The following is a 23,148-nucleotide window of genomic DNA, read 5'->3' as shown; positions in this document are numbered from 1 at the left end:
CCAAGCAGTTCGAAGGCAGCCTGCCTAGTGGGGGACCTCAGAGAGCTTCAAGCATGGGTCCCTTCACCTCGAAGAACACTTCAAGTTCGAATATAACACAGTCCCGAGCTGAACAACAGATCTTTAACTGCAAAAACACTGAGAAATATGTATTTTGAGCAGGAAGGGGTAGGGCAGACAGAGAGAAGCTGGTGGGCCACAAACAGCCCATCAGAATCTGAACCACCATCTCAACAGCCCGGTATGGGGCATTTAATTCCCTTTGGTTTCTTCAGTACCATCGTCCTCTGCCCTCCCAGCAACCCCTCCCTCAGTTAATTAGTTAGTCAATTTTAAAAAAGAAAAAGGCACACAAGGCAAGTCGGAGGTCTGGCGGAGCCATTCACAAACTCACACCAATTTAAGGATTCAGAATCCCATGGGCCAAAGCTGGCTGAGCTTCTCAGGGAGCTAACCAAGGTCAAAGCTTAATGATTTACTCTGGTGGGACAGCCAACAAGAATTAAATTGGATCCACAAGCAGAGCCAAGGACGTTCCTAGGACACAGAGAAAACTCAGTGAAGAGGTTCTCCAAAGCCAAACATCACTCAGTTACCTAGAGGGAAGGGACCCATCTCCATAGCTACAGTGTCTAGCACAGTGCCTGGTACATAGTAGGAGCTTTGTAAACGGTCAATAGATGAACAAAGTGGTTTTGTTTTGAAATCATGGGCTCTGTTTGAAAACCTACGTTCATATTAAAACCTCAGAGGAAAATCCCAGGGTATTCTGATACTTGGTAAAAGAGATCATGCTCTATTTTACTGTCAATGACAGGCCCAGCCAAGCCCCATGGTCCCTGCCCCAAGCCAGAAACAGTCTTTGAGGCCAATTCCTCACAGAGCCTACCGGTCTGAACAAAATGACTTGCCTCTTCCTCTTCTGTGCCAGCATGCAGTTTATTTTCTTCTCTTTCTTTTTCCATGAAAGGAATAAGGTGGCCAACAGCCTTCTTCATGACTCGAGCTGATTTTATAACCTAGGAAAAATACACAGAGTCCGGCATCTTTTACCAAACCACCTGAGTGGTGGCTAACAGCCCCTTGTGAAATTTTAGCATAAACTAAGACACAAGCTTTGATCTCAGGTCAGCCACATGGGAATCTGCTTTTGACAGCAGAAAGGTTCAGGAATGAGTTCCTTGTGGGGAAAGACAATGAATGAGGCACAGAAGGAAAACCAGGCTAGGAGCCCCGTGCTGCGATTCCTGTCTTCTGAACCTCTGCATGCTGCTGTTTCTCAGCCTCGAAGGCCACCACCACTTCTCCAAGTTCTGGGCACCCATTTCCACCGGAGCTTCTTGGCCTTCTTGTCACAATCCCTAGCACTACAATTAACTTTTAATTAAGGCTTATGCTTAAAGGAGAATGGGGGCTTTTACAAAATTCATCAATGAATGCTAAGATGCATGGGTGGGAGTACCAGTCACAGTCTCCAAGGCAATTCTCAGTGCAGAAACCCAGCAGACACCATTAGCCAAACGGTCATGGTTAACAGAACCACTCATGGATGCAGCAACATTCCTGGCCTCCTGATATGAGCCGCTGAGAAGGGCACAGCATCATTCTTAGGCTTGCCAAAAATGAGCAAACATCAGACAAACCCACACTGAGGGGCAGTCTACATAAAATCTGCACTGCATTCTTCAAAAGTCAAGGTCACAAGGAAAAGACTGTGGAGCTATTAGGGCAGGATAAAAGCAATGTGGGATCCTGGAATAAAAAGAAAACAGTAGTGGGAAAACTGGTGAAATCTGGGGCACCTGGGTAGCTCCGTTGGTTAAGCATCTGACTCTGGCTCAGGTCAGGATCTGGCAGCTCATGAGTTTGAACCCATGTTGGGCTCTGTGCTGACAGCTCAGAGCCTGGAGCCTGATGTGGATTCTGTGTCTCCCTCTCTCTCTTTGCCTGTCTCCTGCTCATGCTCTGCCTCTCTCTCTCTCTCAAAAATATACATTTAAAAAAAAACTGGTTAAATCAGAGTAAGGTCTTTATTTAACAGCATTACACTGATGTTAACTGCACTCAGGTCAAGGAAAAATGTTAACATTCAGGGAGGAAGCTGGGGGAGGGATATACAAGACATTTTTCAAACTACGTTTGCAGTTTGTCTCTATGTCTAATATCACCTCAAAAATGCAAAATTGAAAGTCAACATCATGAAAAACAAAGATTGAGGAGCTGTCACAGGCTGGAGGAGATGAAGACAGGACAATCAACAGTTCCTCATCTCGAGTGGTGCTAGCTTCGCTGGTGCGCACATGTTAATGCTTCCGCATTGTATCCTCTACAAATGTGCACTTCACTGCATGTTAATTACGAAACAAAAAAGCTGTTAGGAAAAGGGTGAATGTTATGAAAGAAAGTGGGCATTTAGTTAAACACAGAACTACTAGTAACCAACAAAAACGAAAACAGGGCCTTGTTCTGTATGGCTCGTAGCCCCGATCCTGATGTCCCCACAGATGTTTGCTGACAGATACGGTTAGTAGCTCCTATAAATCAAAATAAGAGTTCTGGTTTTCTCGAAACATAAAATTTAACAGTTATCACTATTCCAAATGCATCCTTACAGATGAATACTGGCTGGTCAAATCAAACACTAACACTACCAACTTTACATGAAGCTGGGGTTTTATTTTAACTTGGGGGAAGAGAAGATAGGTGTTAGGAGTAAGACATGCACCTCCTCTCCATCAGAAAGCTAAGAATTTCCAGATGACATTTAACCGGCACATCGCCCCGAAGGTAGACATTGCTTGGAAGTACATTTACAGAAAGGATGACCAGATATCAGTGCCCATGAGCTCTTGTCAAAGTTCAAACTTGAGAAATCTACCTGAACTTGCTATTTACTAAAGGACAAAATATTTTTCTTTCAATTGTGAAAACTACCCCCCATAGTTTGCCAACCTGAGGTAGAAACATTTTTCCAGCTCCAAAAAGGTCACCAACAACTTTCATGCCATTCATGAGAGGCCCTTCAATTATATTCAGAGGCCGGGGATATTTTTCCCGGTTTAACCTGGCTTCTTCAGTATCCTCAATAATGTGTTTTTCAATACCCTATTAAAAAAAAAAGTTAGGATAAAAATCACATTAAAAACCGACCTAAGGCCAAATACCCAATAAAGAATGAATCACAAAAAAGCTTGTGAGTACGGGTTTTGGAATCAGATTGAATCAGTTCAAATCCTGGCTCTGATCACTAATCTAAGCAATTCCTCAAGCCTCAGTTTCCTAAAAGGTCACACAGTACCTGCCTCGTGTGGTTATTTTTGAGGATTAAATGAAATAACCTAGTGCTCAGCTGGCTTTATTGATACAAGGTAAGCACTGTGAAAGTATGCAGAGGTGAGTTACCAGGAAGAGAAGGAATACTGGTAAGTAAAGTCCAAATTCTTCATAAAATACACTGTGTTTCCTGGTGTTTTAGCAGATTATACATTACTAACGACCTCCTGTGGAATCAGCGTGTTCCATCACGGCAAAGCTCTGGGACTGGGAAGGAATGACAATGGGCAGGACCCTCGGGCCAAGTTCAAACCCACGTAGCCTCCCCTAACTCATCCAGCCCTCACTGATCAAGCCCTAATCCTCAGTGTCCCCAGTTCAAGGTCCCCTGGATGTGGCTCAGTGATTCCACAACCTGAAATACGTGAATCTCAAAAGTTTCAAAAAGTTGAAAGTTAAATTTGAGAGCCAAAAAGAGAACTCAGAAGTTCTCCGAACTCACAAATGAGGACACTGAAGCCAAGAGACTATGTTGTCTGAAATTCAAATTATCAGCAGAAGATCCAGGACTTGCTTGCTGATCAAATGACACCAACTATGGACATTTTGGGCTGAATAATTCTCTGTCACGTGGGCCTATCTTGTGCATTAGAGGAGGTTTACAGCATCCCTGGCTACTGGGTGCCAGTAACACCTCCCACCCCCTATTGTGACAATCAAAACTATCTCTAATCATGGCCAAGTGTGCTAAATCAGGGGAGTGTGGTCTAGGGAATCTCCCCTCCAGCAACCACAACAAAGCGCCCAGCGGCTTGTTCACTCTCACCCGGTGCTCCCACAACTCACCTTCACAAGGGCGTACTCGAGGCGTTCTTCAATGGGGCCATTCCTCCACTCGTCAGTCTGGATGACTTTCTTCCCTCCTTTGCCATGAGTCTGAGTTGAAAGGAGGACAGAGAGTAGGTATGACAAGGTCTCACTGTTCAGTAGCAGTAAAAAGCTAAGCCTTATTCTTCTTTTGTGCTGCTGGTGCCCAGCTGAGCGTCCAGCATGAATTAAGATCTCATTTAATGTTTGAGGGAAGGACAGAGACAAGGAGAAAGGTGTTTCAGGATTTGAGCTTGCAGTAGAAGGACAAAATGAGGCTCCATTCTTCCTTTCCTACAACATGGAAGTTCAAACGAAGGATTGCCAGGCAGAAAGAGAAGCTTCTCCACCTGTGTTGGGCCTCCAAAGGCCCCTACAAGGAGCATCACTACCCACGAAGATGTGCAGAGAGGCCATCATGTGCCGAGTCAGACAGCATCCAGGACGCAGGCACACACCCAAAGGGCACAAGACACGGTGCATGCTCTCAAGGACCTTGCCACATCGTAAGGAGGCAGAGGGGGAGCGACCAGAGCAAGCACATGGCAGGTGCCAAATGAGGAGATGATCCAGACAACTACGTGCCACAAACCAGACCCAGAGCTTTGAGAAGTGAGTCGTCACCACCACAAACCAGGGGAGAGAGACTTTGAAGAAACGAGCTGATTCAGCCAAGGGACAAGAAGTGCAATGACCATGGTCCAACAGGTGAACTGCATGGCCTTATCTGTTTTCTCCATCTCACCTGGTGGCATGACTTGCCCAAACCAAAAATCTACATATCATTCGTGAACATTCATTTCTTCCTCTCTTTCAGTCACTCACTGAGCTCTCAAAATTTCTCCCTGCCACGGTTCCACACGTCCACAGTCTGAGCTGGTCTCTGCAGCCCATAGTCGCCCTGTCCCCAGTGCACCTTCGGCACTAGAACCAGAGGGGCCTGTCCAAAATGCAAATCACAAACCACCCCCACGTGAAAAAATTCACTGCAGGTGTCCTATTCCTCCGAGATATATTCACTTTCTAGGTCAAGGACCTCTTTCCAAGGCCCTGCTCCAGGCCATGCAATGCTCCCATCCCGCTTTCTCCCGTGGCTGCCTCTTGTGCCATGCCCAATGAGCCTGGCTATACCAAACCCTGCAGCTCCTCACACTCGCCTCATCTCTCTCACCCCTGGGCCTTCACACTCATTCATTCCTCATGCACACATTCACTTCACTCAGCACCTCCCACCGGGCAAGCCCCCACGGGGACCACCAGCACTGCACTCCAACACCAAATCCTCATCCAGCTAACTCCTCTCTAGCTTCCAGGCCTCCCCCAACCCTCACTCTGGGAGGCTTTCCCCGACCAGCTGGACACCTTTGGGGTCAGGGTCCATCCTATGCATTCTCACAGCGTCCCACACTCACTGTGCAGGATCACAACCATGCTGTGCTGTTCTGCGTGTCTCGCTCAACCGCAGAGCACGGCTCTCTTACTAGTTAGGTCCTCCACGCTCAGTGAAGTACATGGCACAGAACAAGAGTTCAGTAAATATTGGCTGAGAGGTTTAATGCTGAGCAAAACCAGATTTTCTGCAGCAGTGCTTATGCAGGAAAGTAGAGGCCAAGTCATGGAGCACCAGAAATCCACGCGATGGAGCTGGGATTTAACCTTACAGGCAACTGTGGGGCAGGGGTACGGGGTGGGGGTGCGGGACAAAATTCAAAGTTCTGAGGCTGCAGAACAAGGAAGCAGTATTTTTAAGAGAAGTCCAGAAGGGGAGGAGGTTTAACAATGCAGGGTTAAGGTCTGGACTACAGTGCTGCTAATAGGAAGGAAAGAGACAAACATGAAGACGCTAAGCGACTGACCATGTGTAAGCAGAGACGGAACAATCTGGGAGAACCCCAGAATTGCAGGGCTGGGGTATCACTTCAGTGACAATGGCACAAGGGTTTCCTCACCTGTTGAAAAAACTAAAGATGGTGACGTAAAAAGAACAGTTTGCAGCCTGAGTCACAGGAACTGAACGTGGAAGCAACCTAAATGTCTGCGGGTTGATGGACAGACACAGAAAACGTGGCAGAGACATACAAAATCATACTATCCCGCCATAGCGAAGGCAAAGCCCACAAAACCAGAGCTGTGTGGCACTGCAGAAAGAAACAGAAAGAGAAAAGTCCCTTCTAGAGCTCACAATGACATCACTTGATGCATATAACACACCATTTGCTCTATGAGCCATCAGACAATTCTTGCCTGTGGGGTGGACTTGGAGGAGTGAAAACAGGCAGTGTTCCAAACACTCTTGGAGAAAGTACCTGGTGTGTCCACAGAAACACCATGGTGTGCAGCGCTTAAATGGTGGGGAAGGGTCCGTACAGAACATGATTACGACCAGCGGCCAATGAGGACACGGTGAGGGCCAATGAAGATTTCACCAAAGTGTTAGGGGCTGCAGGGAATGAAAACTACCTCACCTGATGAATGTGCTGCAGAAAATCAGTGCTTCAAGCGAGAAGAACCAATGAAGAGCGGCTATTTTAGAAGCATGACATGGTGTGTGACGTCCACCTTGCTTTCCAATTAATTACTCAACAGGACGTTTACCACGATGGAAATACAGAATGCCTCACAGGCGAGATGCACACCAGATGCCCTGTGGAAGTTCAGCACACACAAAGCTACCAAGCAGAGTGACCAATCAACTGTCATGTCCATCTGGCTGATCCTCATATCCATATCTAACGCTTTAGAGGAGCTTCTGCATCACAGGGTCCCTGTGGTGATCAGTGCTTTGTTTCTGGAATCAAGGGGAGTAAACCACTCAAGAGGAAGACAAAGATGAAGGCGACCTCCAATGGCAATGAGAAAGATGAAGGCTAGGTAAAGGCTCAAGTAACTTTTTTCCCAGAAAAGTACCAAGAATAGTCTCACAATCCAAGGTCATTCAAGAACGACTGTGTTCAGAACACAGATCCTTCCAGTCGAAAGGGTCCATGACCTGTATTATGGTACTGCTTAGTAAGGAAACTCCACAAAGATCATATGGTACCATGACATCTGGAGTTTTCATTACCAAAAGTAATTTACTCATCACAGGTCGGTCTGCACCCACTTAAGAGGATTATTTTTCAATAAACCCATCAACTCCCCCAAAGTGGGATTAGAGAGCTTAGCAAGATCAGAGAGAAGACACTTTCCATCTGTTCAATCATGTATCACACAGGGACTTGGGTGCAGACTGCATCATTTAATAACAAAAAGAGATAATCATTCTCTTATAAAGAAAAAAAATCTTCAACCTTTACTTGCCTCTTAATATCATGGCTTTTCATGCTCCATTTGCACTTGGTACATCCTGAGAAATCGCTACAGAGCTGGCAACTCCTGGGACTTATTAAAACATACCTGTTTTGATTATTAATTCCCTTAATGGTAACAGAAATCACCTTGAAGGTAGACAGCCTACTTGACAGAGAGGTCAATGGCTTGTAATAAATCCTTGTGGCTACATTAAGAGGAAGGAAAGTTCTTATATGATGGATTGTTAAGCTCTTGCAATTGCTATTAAGACTTCCTTCAGTCAGGCTGTGCCCCAGGGGCAAAACCTCTTCACAGCTCAGCACGACACACAGAAACAAAAATTTGTAAGCAAAGGCTAAAACACCAATGGAAAAGAATGACTGACATCAACTACAAAGTCAACAAAACCTTAAATGAGGACAGTCTTACAAATAAGGAGTCCTACTGTTTCTACGTGAGAGGGCTGGCTCATCTGGACAGTAGAGGAAAAACTGAAAGAGCACATCACCGTGTGGGTTAAGAACACTCTGGTATAATGTCATGGTTATAGAGGCTCGGATGCCCTTTTGGCTTCACAGGAACCCCGAGTTACTAATGACAGGTCCTCCCAGTCAGTGGAAGACAGGCTAAGAAGAAAACTGGATAGCGTTCCACACTCAGATCTTGATATCTGAAGACTGTTGAAGGGCTAAGCACTCTGTCTAGATGAGCAGAAACAGAGGAGGTGGGGGTGGGGAGGGGATCTGGAGACTTTCTTATGCAATGAGCTGAGAGGTAGAACTTGATTATATTTGCAATAATCAAGGCCAGAGAGAGACATCCTGTCCTTGGCCCACAAGAGAAATCAGAAGTGTTTTAAGGAACAGGGAGGAGGAGCCATGTGTTCACTGGCACAGAGTCTTCACTCCATCAGCTTCGCTGAGCCTACGGCAATTTCAGAAACTTAAATCTTGCCACCTGTAGAGCTGATCAATCAAGGAGGCAGTTAACCCTGAACCTTCCTGGCCTTCCTCCAGAGCTCTTTAGTCCTTACTGTTCGATGCAAGAGGAAAAGTGAGCACCTCTGCCAGAATTACATTCAGACTTCAATATGGAAAACATTCACGAGGGAGACCAGAGCATTCTTCCCAACACGGTTTGTGAGAATAACGTCCTCCTCTGCCTTTGCTTGCGGAAATAAATGAAAGAGTGTTTCTGAGGTAAAGATCTCATCTTCCTTAGAATTGTAGGAAGCAACACCCACGGCACATATTTAATGTACCCAGGACTGCCCGACACATAATAAGAGGAAACAGGAACAGATTTTCGGATTCACTATAATTATCCTCATGCCTATAGATCAGAGGGGAAGAGACCACAAGCCCTGGAGTGCAGGGCCCTGCCACAGATGGACCGGACCCTAGTACCAACAGGCACACGGATGTAAACACGTCACAACGGGAACCCGGCAGTAACACAGCCACACACGAAAACCAAAATAGCTAATTTAAATTATGCGGAAGAAAAACATCTCATAAAATGTAAATATGTTCCCAGTACACTGCTGAACAAACAGGTTACCAAAAAGCATCTAGAATAGAGGCCTGTTTTTGTAAAAATGTATGTGAGTGAGTGAGTGAATGTGTGTGTGTATGCGTCTGAGGACATAATCATTTTGAAAATAATCTCAAAACCATAACTATAAGGTTATAACAAAATCTCAACAGTGGTTAACTTTGGATAGTAGGATTCTGAATGATTTTTATTTTCTTCTTTTGCTTATCTGTATTTTGGAAGTTTTCTAGAATTAAGATGTATTACTCCAGTATAGAAAAATTTAACTTTACCTTGTAGTTTTTTGTTTTTGTTTTTGTTTTTTTTTTTACAGATACATCCTTTTTTTAATTTTTAAAAGAATGTTAAAAACTTTTTTTTTTGAAAGAGAGCAAGACTAGGGGAGAAGAATAAAGGGAAAGAGAGAGAGAAAGAGAGAGAGAGAAAGAATCTCAGGCACAATCCATGCTGAGTGCAGAGCCTGACACAGGGCTTGATCCCACAACCCGGGGATCATGATCTGAGCAGAAAGAGCTGGACGCTCAACTGACTGAGCCAACCCAGGCACCCCAAATTTTACATTTAAAAATGAATATAAAAAGAAGCTAAATTCAGAACTCTGAAGCAGCCTGGGTACGGCCTTCTGCTGCTTCCTTACTCTTCACTAAAAAACCTTCTCTGGAACTCTCTGTAGAAATTCAGTGATCCAGAGACAGGATTAGATACTTGCTTCTACTCTACGACAAAGGTCTAACAACCGTTAAGTGAGTGACAAGTTCAAAGACAGGAAGAGCCATCCGTCAGAACACTTTTCTCTCTACCTGTGCATAGCGTAAGAGCTTCTCAGTGGCCTCGGGGTCTTTATTCCAGATGAGATCTTCACAGAGCTGGAGAAGCTCCTTATGGATGTCATCATAGACAGGGAGGTTTCCAGCATTCACTATCCCCATGTCCATACCAAACTAAGGGAAATAAAAAGGGAAAAAAATGAAGATTTCCAGGGACACTCTAAGTCAGAGGTCAGCAAACATTTTCTATAGAAAATATTTTAGCCCACGGTCTCTGTCACGACTGCTCAGCGCTGTGCCTATATCATGAAAGCAGCCACAGACGATGTCTAAAGCACAGACAAAACATTACTCCCAGAAGCCGGCAGCAGGCCAGAGTCTGGTCCCCAGGTCTGCAAACCCCTGCCCTGAGTCAAAGCTGGGTTCCTAGCGCAAACGGGTGCTGCACTGTACCTTGATCGCATGGTAAAGGAACACCCCATGCATTGCCTCTCGAATGGCTTCCATTCCACGGAAGGAGAAGGACAAGTTGGAAAGGCCTCCACTTACTCTGGCTCCAGGTAATGTTTCCTAGCAAAAAGTTTAAAATGTGAAAAGATTTCCCTATTTTGCCAAAAATAGCAATCACATCCCTTAAGATGTATATGTATATGAGAGTGGAAAGTAAAACACATATAAAGTTCAAAGTAATTCAGAGCTGCTTGGAGCTAGACGTAGACTAAACCTTGCCCTACCATGACATCAGGGAAGCTCTGTTTCACAGACTCTAATCCCCTAAGGGAAAGTAAAAGATTCTGCTTCATCTGCATCATCTCCACAGGGAGCCTGATGGGGCCACAGTACATAGTGAGTGTGCCAGAAAATATTACCAAATAACTAACAGAGAAAAGAAACAGAGACAGAAAACACAGAGAGAGACAGAGAGTCATCTGTCATTCACTTGAAGGCTTTTGTAGCCTAAATGAACCAACTCCCTAGTTCACCATAAATTTGGCTAATTATAACAGGACAAAGTAAAATCGAGGTTCCCAGCACACCCAATGACATTATTGAGCACGAGCACGCATGGGGGACAACAGGAACTCCTACTTAATGCTGGTCAAAGTACAGACCAGCTGAAACATTTAGGGAGACAGCTTGCCTTGTCTACAGCTATGACCCAGACACCCCACTTCTGGGTGTAAACTCATGCATGTGCACCCAAGTTACACATGCAAGAATGTTCACAGCAGCCCTTACATGGTCCAAAAACTGGAAACAAACCAAATGTCTATCAACAGAACAGTTGCTTGTGGAATAGTTACACGATAAGGTATTATACATTAGCAAAAATGAACAAAGTTTAACTACAACAACATAGATGAATCTTTTAAATAAGTTTGGGTAAGGAAAAGAGGCATAAAAATCTTGAGATTCTATTTAAAGTTTATTTTTTTGAGAGATAGCAGGTGCACAAGCAGGGAGAAAACAGAGAGAGAGACAGGGAAAGACAGATCTGTGCTGTCAGACAGAACCTGAAGCAGGGCTCTATCCTACGAAATATGAGATCATGACCTGAGCTGAAATCAAGAGTCAGATGCTAAACTGACTGAGCCACCCAAGGGCCCCAGGATTCTATTTATGTTAAGCTCAAAACCAGGCAAAGCACTGTGTGCATAGTCAATTGTCTACGGTAGTTTTGCTCCATAAAGCTGCTGTGAACAATGAAGCAGGGAACACTGGAATCACTGCTCCTAGGGAAAAGTAGTTCTAGTCCCATGAACCTCTGGTCACACAACTGTCATCTAGTCATCAACATATACACTTGCTTTATGTGTTTCTGGGTAAAGACATTTTGTTTAATGTATACTATTGATTAGCTCACAGTCAACAGCACTGCAACTCACATCTAAACAAAGCTTCTAATTCGAGTATTTTCTCTGGAAGGCACGTCACAGCCTCCCCACACTCAGGAACATTAGACGGCACTGCAGCACTGTACTTGGGGGCCTTTTCAACAGGGAAATAAATGACCAAGAAAATGCTCAAAAATGTGAAAAACATGGCATGAAACATAGACCATGAAATGGACACTTGTCTACAGGATGAGAGCTGAAAACAGCAGCAGAGCATGTCTTTGTTGACCTCATCTGGGAACGTGCAGGTAGGGCCAGGGGCCACTTGAATTTTTCATGTCTCTGCACTGGGGATGTCCGTGACCATGAGTACTGATCGTGGGGTCACGAATAAATCTTAGCAAGTAGGTGAATTTGCAAATACAAAATCCATGGATAATTCAGACTGTATATAAGCAAAAAATTCTAAAGTAAAGCAACAAAGTGCTATCATAAACTGCAGGATGATGGTTACATCATAAAATTCAGAATGAGTGTGTAATTCAAAAGGGAAACCTAAGCAAGTTCTATTTCATGACCTAAGTGAAAGCTACTAGGTGCTTCGTATTTATTTATTACACTCTGTATTGTTTATATATTTCCTCCAGTATGTATGTTATACTCCTCAGTGGAAAACACTTACTAAACAATAATAAAGGCCCCTAAATTTCTGAAACCCAATTTACTACCTAAGAGCAAAATGTTGAAATTCCCAGCCAATAAACAGAAACATAGTTCCAACCATCCCCTGGAGCCATGTGATAAACATGAGTGATGTCGTGGGTAGAAAAGAGAAAACATCCATACTTACTTTAATGATTTTTGTTGCATGGATAAAATTAACAGCATACAAGTTATGTTCTTCCATCCCAGTACCAATGGTGAGGATATTAGGGTCAAAGATGATGTCATTTGGATTAAAGCCCAGTTTTTTCACAAGGAGATGGTAGGCCCGGACGCACACTCTGATTTTGGCGTCCATTTCTGTCGCCTGGAAAGGAGGAAAATGCGTAATTTGAGATAGAAAAAAGAGGGTTACCTATGAAAACAGAGGCACATTTAACTGGTCGAAGGCACTCGAGTACCAATGCTTGGGTTTTTCAGTCTTTCGTCAGCACAACAGCCACACTGCATCCGTGAAAATCAAATCTTACACACACACGGTATTAATAAATAAGCTTCTTAAATAGCACACACATGGCAAAAACTCAAACGCTCCTGAGAAACAAGTTAACAAGTCGGCATCCCTCCTGTCTTCATCTGCCTGCAGTACCTTAGCTCATCACCGAGGCAGCACTACAGAAGATTTCTTGCATTTTCCTGCTCCAATATTCCACAAAGATCCAAGGATCCCCGCCTTCCTCCCAAACTCTCATACACTGGCTAATTAACATGTGCCTTAAGTCATAAATGTAAATAAAATTCGTATTACTCTTCAGAATGGTGACACTACAAAGCAAGGAACGGACTCCAGCAAGACTCAAAACTCCCAGCTGCTGCCCCCCAACCCTGAGAGCTAGGGCCCACCTCTCCTGTTTTATTTTCTACCGTCTGCCCCTCATCTACTCTACTCTTCCCTCTGCTCCTCCGATGACCTGGACACCTGCCAAGCTTCTCCTACATTAGCTGCTGGGGACACACAGGGACACAGCTTGTGCCTCACATTACGCATGTGTCTGCCCAGACAGCTCTTTCCAGTTAGGCCTTCCTTACCAGCTCCCACCCCCACCCCGCCTGCCCCACCCCCCATCTCCTTCATGGCACCTCTTTCTAGAAATTGTATTTATTTGGCAACTTATTGTTCTTACCTGTTTTATTATTTATTATTAACTCATTGAGCCAGAACACCAGTCTTGCTGTATCCCCTGTACCTTGAGTGCTTGGTACTGTTTACTGGATCAGCACTGCTTTCACTCAAAGCCCTGCTGAACTTTGTGATGGAGACTGACTATCTTCAGGCCAAATTTACAGCCCTGACACAGGGCTTATTGAACAAATTACATTGTGAGTGATTTTTAATATGTTTTAAAATATTTGTTTATTATTGAGAGACCGTGAGAGTGGGGAAGGGGCAGAGAGAGGGAGAGAATCCCAAGCAGATGCCACACTTTCAGCACAGAGCCCAAGGCAGGGCTCGAACCCACAAACAGTGAGATCAAGAAATGAGCCAAAACCGAGAGTTCGATGCTCAACCAACTGAGCCACCCCAGGTGCCCCCTTAGTGATTTCTTATAAAAAACATCAAATCTGCTCTGAAGAAAAACTGAACACTTGCTATCATGACATTCTAAAAAATAAGCCACACACAATTCTGAATGGATGTACAAAACATTGCTGAAAAATGGCCAACACCACTGAACTACGTGTTGAGTCTACAAGCTACTTTGAGGGAGGGCACCCTTGGCTAGATGTGGACACTAAGTGGGTTGAAGAATCAGGTCCTGATCCCATACATCCTGACCTCCAGAGAGCAAGCACTCTAGGCCAGCACACGGATGAGGGTATTTAGGGAGGCCCCACCCTCCAGAAAAGGCATGGTCAGGAGAACTCACTCTAGGCTTTCAACAACCTACCTACTCTGATATTTTTTAACTGTTCCCTATGGTTTCCAATCTCTCCCTGCTTCCTGCAATGGTGGGATTAGATTTCCCCTTGGCTCAGCAGGACCAAGGGGCCAAGGGAAAGGGAAGCACAAGTGGGCTCTGTGGCCCCACTGTTCCAGCCTTTAGGGAAGGTGGGAAGCTCTCTTCCCTAATTGAATTTCTTCAACAACTTACTCCTTTAGTTAGTTAGTGACAAGGTAAAGGCCAAGATGTGGGCCCAAGAAAAAATAGTCAGGAGCAGGCCACCCAGCACTGCCTTTAATCTTGGACTTTGGTGCACCTTCACCAGTGAGCCAATTAAGGGTTCTAGCTTCTAGGTTCAAGGCCCAGCCAAACTCCCTAAGAGAGAAGGCACAGGGGCCTGGGGCTACCAGCACGGCCAGCGTCTCTTACGACCTCGTTTGGTTGGTAGGTCAAGAGATCCAGGTCCTGCTCATTTCTCTGAGCCACAAATGACACATGGCCGAGTGTGGCAGGCTGAGGGGGTTATGCGCAGGCCAGTGGGGAAGCCCAGCCATGTGCCAGAAGGCAGCGTTGCACACGGAACAAGCAGGAAGGTCCTCTCAGGAAGGGAATTCATTTTTCAGGCCAGAACAGAAACACCAACTCTCAGCCTCGTAAGGATACATCCTTGTCAAACTGCTCTCGTAGTGCCTGGAACAGTGCCCTCACCTTAACAGACACTCAACTCCTGGCCATTCAATAAACAAATGAATCTCAGAATGAACAGTCTCGGTGTGCAGACCTTTCCCAGGAGCAGGTCATATCACGGTAGGTTTGCCAGGGTTTTCTCTGTCATTCCTCAGCCCAAGTTAGGAGATGAGCATGCTGGCAAGCCGCAGCCATGCGAGAGGGTCTCCCAGATCCAGAAGAGACGTCCAGGAAAAGAACAGAATGCGAGCTTCCCTCCATTCGCCAGGGCTCTCCCCTCTGGTTTGTGCACCATCACCTGGAGGGGTCCTTGTTTGTTTTCTAATACCTGCACCTCCCCCTATACCGGTTAGTTCAGGACCTTGAGAAAAGACCTAAGCAACCTATCTTTAGGAGCCCCTAGTGGTTTTCTGTACAGCCAGGCTGGGGTCGTGGATCAGTGAGGTGGCACCTTCTCAGGTCAAGCTATGAGAAAAACTCAGGCCATGAGTCCACACATCTCAGGGTCAAGAAGGAAGGAATAAATGGCTTTTGTGGTCTGGCCATTTACACACTTTACTCTTGAGCTGCAGAAAGCTGGATAGCGGTCAGTAGCCAGAAGCTTTAGTTAAGAATGAGCAGAAGGCCCATCCCACTGCTACAAAATCCAAATCAGAAGTGACAGGGACATCGGTGCCACCATCAGCAGGGCACCAACAAGTGAGAAGGAAGAAATGTGAAGAAAGTAAGTTTACAAGGAAAAACACTCTGGCTTTCCCCAAACCACGGAGGGCATGGGTTTAGTTCAGAAACCTTCTGAGTGGATTCTCCACGGTGGCAAATGCGTGGACATAGGCAGCCGCAGGCAGGTGTTAGGAGACCCAGCAGCGCGAGGGGAGAAGTGAAGGCCAGGGGTGAAGACAGTGGAGACCCTGCCTGTGGTGGAGGAGTGAGCTGCGGTCCCTGGAAACGCAAGGCCAAGCTGGAGTGCCCCCTGCTTCACTCCTCACCTGAAGGCGGGGAGGCTGTGCCCCTGGCACAGCTCATGCTCAAGGCCAAGAGGAGGAAATGGACGAGATGTGAGACTGGAAACGAGACCCAGAGGCAATCTCCACGGTATGCTAACACAGGGGAAGAGGACAGGGTCTCAGTTGTGACCACTGGGGACACAGCAGATGAGGAAACCAGAGACCAGACTCATTTTGTGTGGTCATCATCATGATCCAATGCCTGCCCATGGCTGCTTCTCCAAAACTACAGACGTAGGCCACATGCTGGAAAACCCTGCTCTGCAAGGCCACTACTAAGGCCCGGGTGAAGCAGCGCATATCCTAACAGGGGGCCGGTGAGCCCACTCAAGTGTCCTCATTCCCAGAGAGGACAGCCAGGCACACACTGGGAAGCCAGGAGCCTGAGCTCAGGAGACACGCCAGCTGTATGCAGGGCTGTGGCTCCCGTGAAGTAATGAATGTCCCAGGCGTGCAGGTCTGGGGACCAAGAGTGGCATGGAGGCCTTCTGCTCCTCACTTCCCTGTCATGAGCTCTCGCCTCCGAAGGCAATCTGGAAAAGTCTCTTTCTTGCAAAGAACCTCAGATCTATCATCCACCTGAGAAGGAAAGGCCCAGGAACAGAAATACCCAATCACGGAAGCTTAACAGGTCAGTGGTTACCTCTCCCTAGCCATGGAAGAGGCGGCTCTGAAATGCGGAAACACACGTCAGAGGTTCACAAAGCTCGGAGAGGATCAGAGGAGAAAACGTGAGAATCATCTCCCAGGCGTGGGTCAACTACCTTCAGCAAGGTCAAAAGAAAGAGAAAACCAAGAACTATTACTTCCATTTCCTAGAACCATTTAGGATACCATGGTGCATAGCTTCCTGGAAAATACAAGACATTCAACTGAAAAATGGTATCGATTTATCTAAATTCAATAGAGAGGCTGTCATGAAATAAAAATCGAAAAGATCATTACCTAGGAAATGTTTACAAAAGGAAAAATAAGCCAGTCACAACAACAAAGCAACACAAAACACTTAGGAACGTTTCTGTGATTCTCTGCTTAAGGAAAACTATAAAACCTGATTAATAATAATTGGAAAGACATACTATGCTCCTGCATGACAACTCTGAATATTGCTAACATACCATTATTTTCTAGGTTAGGCTTAATTTTAATCAATATCCCAGTGGGGTTTTATTTCTCTACAAGTTGGAAAATTATTTTCAAATCATTTAACACAGGAAAATGTGAATATAATGGATGCATTTATAGGATACTGACCCTTTTAAATAGTTTGCACACGTGCAAACAAAAATGATCTATGCCCATCCTTTTAGGTGATAATTATATTTCTAAGAAATCTCACATTATCAAAAATAATCCTATCAAAATAATCATTTCAGTTAGAAAAGGAAAATTAAATCTCGGAGTAGTAATAAAGTTATTTTCCCATAGAAATTTCAATGATAAAGGTGTTGGCTATTTTGTTAGTGTTAAAATAACAGGCGATCAAAACTACTAACATCAACAAAAGAACAGAAACTCTTCCATATTTGCCTTTTACTCCAGAAGTCTCAGGGCCAGAGCCCCCTCAGCCACCTCCGGCCTTGACCTGACCTGGCGGGTTTCAGGGCAACATGAATCACAAACGTAAACCGAAGACGGCAGCCAGATGCTGCAGCAAAAGCAGGTCTGAGTTTCAGACTCTCTTCAGTTCCAACGGTGGTTTTCCATTTAAAAGAGTGGCTTTCAGGGTGCCTGGGCTGCTCAGTCGGCTAAGCATCAACTCTTGATTTCAGCTCAGGTCATGAGGTTTGAGCTCATGGAGGTTTGAGCCCTGCATCAGGTTCTGCGCTGATGGTGCAGAGCCTGTTTAGGATTCGGTCTCCCCCTCTCTCTGCCCCTTCCTTCCTTCCTTCCTTTCCTCCCTCTCTCTCTCTCTCTCTCTCTCTCTCTCTCTTTCTCTCTCAAAAACAAACACTTAAGAGAGTGGCTTTCTCCTTACAAGCAACCACGTCCTCTAAGCAAAGCAAATCTTGGTTCTTAACTGTTACACCCAATAGCGCGAGGAGAATTCATTGACAGAAGATATGCCTTTAGAATAACCAAAATATCTATACTGTTGGCTTCTGAGCTTTGCAAATACGTGACTTTTTTGTTTGGCTCTTTATAATTTCTTACCACAATTCTTCAGTGAACATCGAGGTCTATAATCATATAGAAAAATTTTTAGATAGGGAAAGCAGTACTTAAAAGAAATCTTTAGTTCTGCTGCCTTACAGTAACAATTATTTTCCTTTACAGCATTTTCTTCTAATCTTTATTAAATGTAGTTCTTATGTAGTCATGTATATAGTGTCTAAATCATTTTTGGTTTTATGTTTTTTATTTGCATTTTATAAGCACTGTCACCTTGCTCCATAATCTTTGTAATTAGTATTTGAATTCTCTGAATAATATCCCAACAGAATGATGTAATCTAACTTAAAATTTTCTCTCCAGTTGGGCATTTAGGTATTTTTTTTCTTCAATAAAGCTGGTGAAAAATCTTTGCATATATAGTGTTCTTATGCTGCCGAATTCTTTTATTGGGATAATTTCCCAGAAATTAGATCATTAGCTCAAAGGGTATGAACATTTTTATACCTCTTGGCAGGGATTACAGCATCTTTCAAAAGAATCGTCCCAGCTGATACGATGCTCTAGAATGAATAAGGCTTTCTGTTTACTACCGCTGTACCAGCACAGGCTTTGATCATTTTTTAAGTTTACTTTCACTGACTTAGTACAGATAAAACATTACCTTAAAATTGCTCTAATTTGCATTCTTTCATAACTAGTGGGTTAAAAAAATTCTTTGCCTGCACTTGCTTTTTACTTGTAGCCACATTCAAATCTAAATTGGGAAAGCTCGTTCTCAGACCAGATCAAACACTATGCAACGTGAACGGACAAAGCATGGGGGTTACAAGGGACTTGGAAACAGGCATCAGTCTTCAAACTGGCAGACTAGAGATCCAAACTTGGCTCCAGCATGTCCTAGCCATTTGACCTTGACTTACTCTAAAACGGGTGAACAGCTACCCCAGGTGGTTGCTATGAGGACTGAGCTACACACTGCTGGTTTTCCATCACAGTATACATCACCTCTACGGCTTCAAAATTCCTGAAGCTAGACTTAAGGCACAAAACAAATGAGCCAAGGACAACAAGAGAGGGAGAGGCAAATCAAGAAGCAGATCTTATTGACTACAGAGAACACAGTGATGGTTCCCAGAAGGGAGGTGGGTGGGGAGATGGGTGAAATAGAAGATGGGGATTAAGGAGGGCACTTGATGTGAGGTGTAGGGGTGAAGTGTGGAATTGCTGAATCACTACATCATACACCTAAAAACTAACGTAACACTGTAATGTTAACTATACTGGAATTTAAAATTTTAAAAAATTACTAAAGCCAGCTCTCACCCCGGGCCACATGAGTCAGGAACTCAAGGGGTGGAGCCCAGGGGTGGGCATATTTTTTTAAAAGCACCAGCAGAGACCCCTTTTCCATGGAGGGTTTCTGCCTCGCAGCCCTGGCTCAGCACACAGTCATGCACATACAGCACACAACACTGCACTCCCACTCTGAGCTGACCTTGCTGTCTACTTCACGGGGAAAACAGAAGCAGTTAGACTCCCCCCTGCACACCGCCCAGCGTGCCTCTGGATCCGCACACTGTGCCTTCGCTCCCAACGTGTGAGCTAACGGCCTCCCCCTCCACCTACACACTGCCTACAGCCCTCCCCACTTATGAGGTCACAGACCTAGCAAAAACCCCCTTCCCTGGTGCATTAATTCCTCCCTCCACCAGATCAATCCCACCAGCTTGCAAATACATATCATCACATCATCCGTCATCACACACTCTCTCTCACACCCTTTCTTAACCTCCTACCCATCTGTGGTTTCCACAGTATTCCTCTGTTCTCCTTTAAAGCAAAACTCTTCAAAAAAGGTTGTTTACACCTGCTGCCTCCAATTCTCCTATTCTCTCTTGAACCCACTCCAATTAAGCTTTCATCTCCTTGGAAACAGTACAGCAAGATCATCAACTACCCCAGTTCTAAATCCAGTGATAAATTCTTTGTCTCATCCTGCTTGATCTAACCACAGCTCTTTAAAATAGCTCCTCATGCCCTTCTCGCTTGTTCTTTGCTCGGCTCCCAGTCAACCCTGTCTTCTGGTTCATGTCTTACCAAACAGGCTGCTCCTTCTCGAACCCATGGGGTCTCCTCCTGAGCACCGTGGCTCCAAGATGCACTTGATCCTGGAACCTCAGCTCTATGGTCATTCCTTTGGAGACACAGTCTCCCTGCTTTAAATCTCATCTAGGTACAAATTACTCCCAAGTACTGTGTATCCAACATGTTTATGCTGCACAGTGTGTGTGATCTGTGTTTTTATTTCTTACTCCCTCTGTGCCCTAAAAATAAAAATTACACAAGGACAGAGACTAGGTTTTACTCCCTGCTATCTCCCCAGGGCCTGGCACACACGAGGGGCTCAAAATGCATTTGAAAGAGTCAAAGCCGATATCTGCCTCCATCAACTAATAACAGATTTCTATACCAATTTTTTAAAGAACACTTAGATAACAGATAAAGAGCTCCTAGAATAAGACTCAACAGAGAGGCTGGAGAATAAACACAGGTGTAGAAATCTCACACTGAGCAGAGCAAAATGCTAGAGCTAAAAAAATATGAAAGAAAAGAAAATTAGGCAATTTTTGCAAAACATGTAGTATCTGAATAGCACACATGCCATAAGAGAAGATAAAACCATTCAAGAAAACTTGCTGCAACTGTGGCCCCAAGTTTCCCAAGTGAAAGAGACCATAGAGTGCCTCACATGACAGATGGATTATTGTCAAGAGATTTCAGAACACCATGGACAAAGAAGGTCCGAGAAGCATCCAGAAAGTGGGATAGCAAATAGGTTTCACAAAAAAGACCAAGGATTAGAAGAGCACCAGTGGAAACTAGAAAACCACGCTTTCAAAGCAAAGGGAAACGAATTTACCCTCATCCAACTGTCGATTAAGTGTAAAAGTAGAATACAGCCATTTTCAGACACATAAGGTTTAAAAAAACTTATTGCCAGGTTTTCTTTCTTAGGAAGTTGACAGAGGATGTACTCCACCTCAGGAGAGCTCAAACCAAGAAGGAGGCAATTATGAGATCTGAAAACCTAAGCGAGCAGTGAGAGGAATCCCCAGGAGGACAGAGAGGGATTGCTTCCCAGGGCCAGCTGTCAGCCTATGACCTTCCCAGATGGTGTCAGAACACCAGGAGAGAGGATTCCTCAAGAAATTTAAGTGACCATCTCCTGACTGTGTTTGGATACACTGGATACTGGAAATTTACACAACTAGATGGTATTCTGAAAATAAAATATACGAGAAACAAAGCAGACGGTAAGTACTGATTTCATGGAAAGCAAACAGGGTGCAGGAAAGGAAAAGGAACAGTCCCGTACGACTGCCTGTCTGGGCTTGTACACTGCTTAGCGATGCAAGCACCGAAAATAGTCATAACTAAAATTAAGCGTACTGGGAGGATGGGGGGACAAGTAAAGCTGTGTGAAGTTGGGGTACGGAGGGTAGTAAAAACGCCAAACCCATCCCCACTACAGAGAGGCAATACATAATATCTAAAACTGGGATTTGGAGATAAGGAGGAACTGCTCTGAGTATCAGATGAAAAAGCTGACACGGTTGTCACTGGAGGGCAGGAGGGCTTCTGGGTTTTAGAGATAAACCACACAGAGGTAGTCGTCTCTGTAACGACATAGATGTCTTAGGTAAAACAGATATAATGTCAGAAGGCCCCACCACACTGACCGGCAGGGGAAGAGGGCTGGACAACAACTTTGCAGAAGGATGACTTAACCGTACACATCCCAAGATTACACACACACACAAAGGAGGACATTCGTTCCCCCAGGAAAACAGCTAAATGAATTTGGGAATTCGCAGGTCATCTTCCTTTCGCCAAAAAATTAGAAACAACTGTAATGTCATTCAATATCAGACTAAGGAAAACACATACTGGAATCTAATGCAACCATCAGAGATGGAATCAAAACTCATATTTACCAAGACAGGAAGGTTCTGGAACGGCAGGTGTAAACTTACTTACATAAAATTTTTAATTCACAAGAACTTCTTTCCTCTTTTTCTAAATGGCCCCATGGCTTTCTCGTTTTGTTCAGGTTTTCAGTGTTTCCCCTTCAGAAGGGCTATCTGAGGCCACTTTTTCTGAAACAGCCAACTCTTCCTTGGATGGCCTTACCCAGGCTTTCTTTCACCTGACCATTTAGCAAAGATGGTGATGAATGACACTAGATTTGGGCTCAAATTCTAGCACCAGCCACCTGTGTGACAACAGGGGCTCAAGTGCTTTGGCTTCCTCACGTAGAATATGAAAATAATAAGAAAATGTACCCAACAGTTCTATGTTGGGGCAAAAAGCTGATTTAACATGTGTAGTGTGCCTGATTGGTAAGAGTCGAAGTTCAATACATATCCAATATCAAAATCTTCTCTTTCGCACTCTTCCAGATTATTTGAATTTTTCTCCTAATAAAAACATACCTTTGGTACAGAAACAATAATCCTTCAGTTAAAAACAGTTTTACTCTAAAATTACAAAAAGCAGAGAAAGAAAAGAAAAAGGACATGTAATTCTACTAATCGTTAATCATATAAAAGAAGTCAGTACATCCCGCTCTGAAACCATCCCTGCCCTCCAGTTAACTGGCAGTTTTTTCCCTCTGCTTACACAGACACACATCTACCCATGTATGTCTTGTCTTATTAAATAAAACCAGGATCATGCTCCTGTCTTTTTTCCCCATTTTTCAATATACTGCAGACACGGTTCCACACCTCATCCTGGTTAGCGGGTGCACAGGGCTGTGTGTGGCCCGTAGGGAGATGTAGCACCCCTCCTCATGGGCTGGCAGACTGCTTGCCAGTTTCTGCTACCACAGCACTATGAGGAGTGTGAACACGTACCGTTATGTATCCACCTATTACGAGATTCTGGGGTGGGGGTGCTGACTCATTAGGAATGGAATTTTTTTTCATTGTTTTTTAAAAACTGCTGAATAGACAGAAAAATGGTAGTAAGAGTCATGTGAGGTAAAAGGCACCAATACAACGTAATCACCGCACAGCCTTCACTCGGTTGAACATTGTATTTGAAGCTTCCCACTGTCCCCACCCCGACACCGTGGCAGGGACAT

At 44.6% G+C, this 23,148-nt stretch overlaps 1 protein-coding gene across 2 annotated transcripts in view; it reads right to left on the bottom strand.

Moving 5' to 3' along the window:
• MTR (5-methyltetrahydrofolate-homocysteine methyltransferase) overlaps window positions 1-23,148 on the bottom strand; it is a 96,449-nt gene that overhangs the window by 33,043 nt on the left and 40,258 nt on the right. For both annotated transcript variants that reach the window (XM_029931656.1, XM_029931657.1), the window contains 6 exons: window positions 12,438-12,617; window positions 10,206-10,322; window positions 9,786-9,926; window positions 4,120-4,209; window positions 2,953-3,105; window positions 912-1,019 (listed from right to left, as the gene is read on the bottom strand). In XM_029931656.1, the coding sequence (XP_029787516.1) occupies window positions 912-1,019; window positions 2,953-3,105; window positions 4,120-4,209; window positions 9,786-9,926; window positions 10,206-10,322; window positions 12,438-12,617 (789 nt within the window). The remainder of the gene's footprint in view (window positions 1-911; window positions 1,020-2,952; window positions 3,106-4,119; window positions 4,210-9,785; window positions 9,927-10,205; window positions 10,323-12,437; window positions 12,618-23,148) is intronic.

This window comes from Suricata suricatta, chromosome 2 (assembly GCF_006229205.1).
Source record: "Suricata suricatta isolate VVHF042 chromosome 2, meerkat_22Aug2017_6uvM2_HiC, whole genome shotgun sequence".
NCBI classification, from domain to species: Eukaryota; Metazoa; Chordata; class Mammalia; order Carnivora; family Herpestidae; genus Suricata; species Suricata suricatta.
The sequence above is the reverse complement of the archived record's forward strand: the minus strand, read 5'-3'. Positions and strand labels throughout refer to the sequence as shown.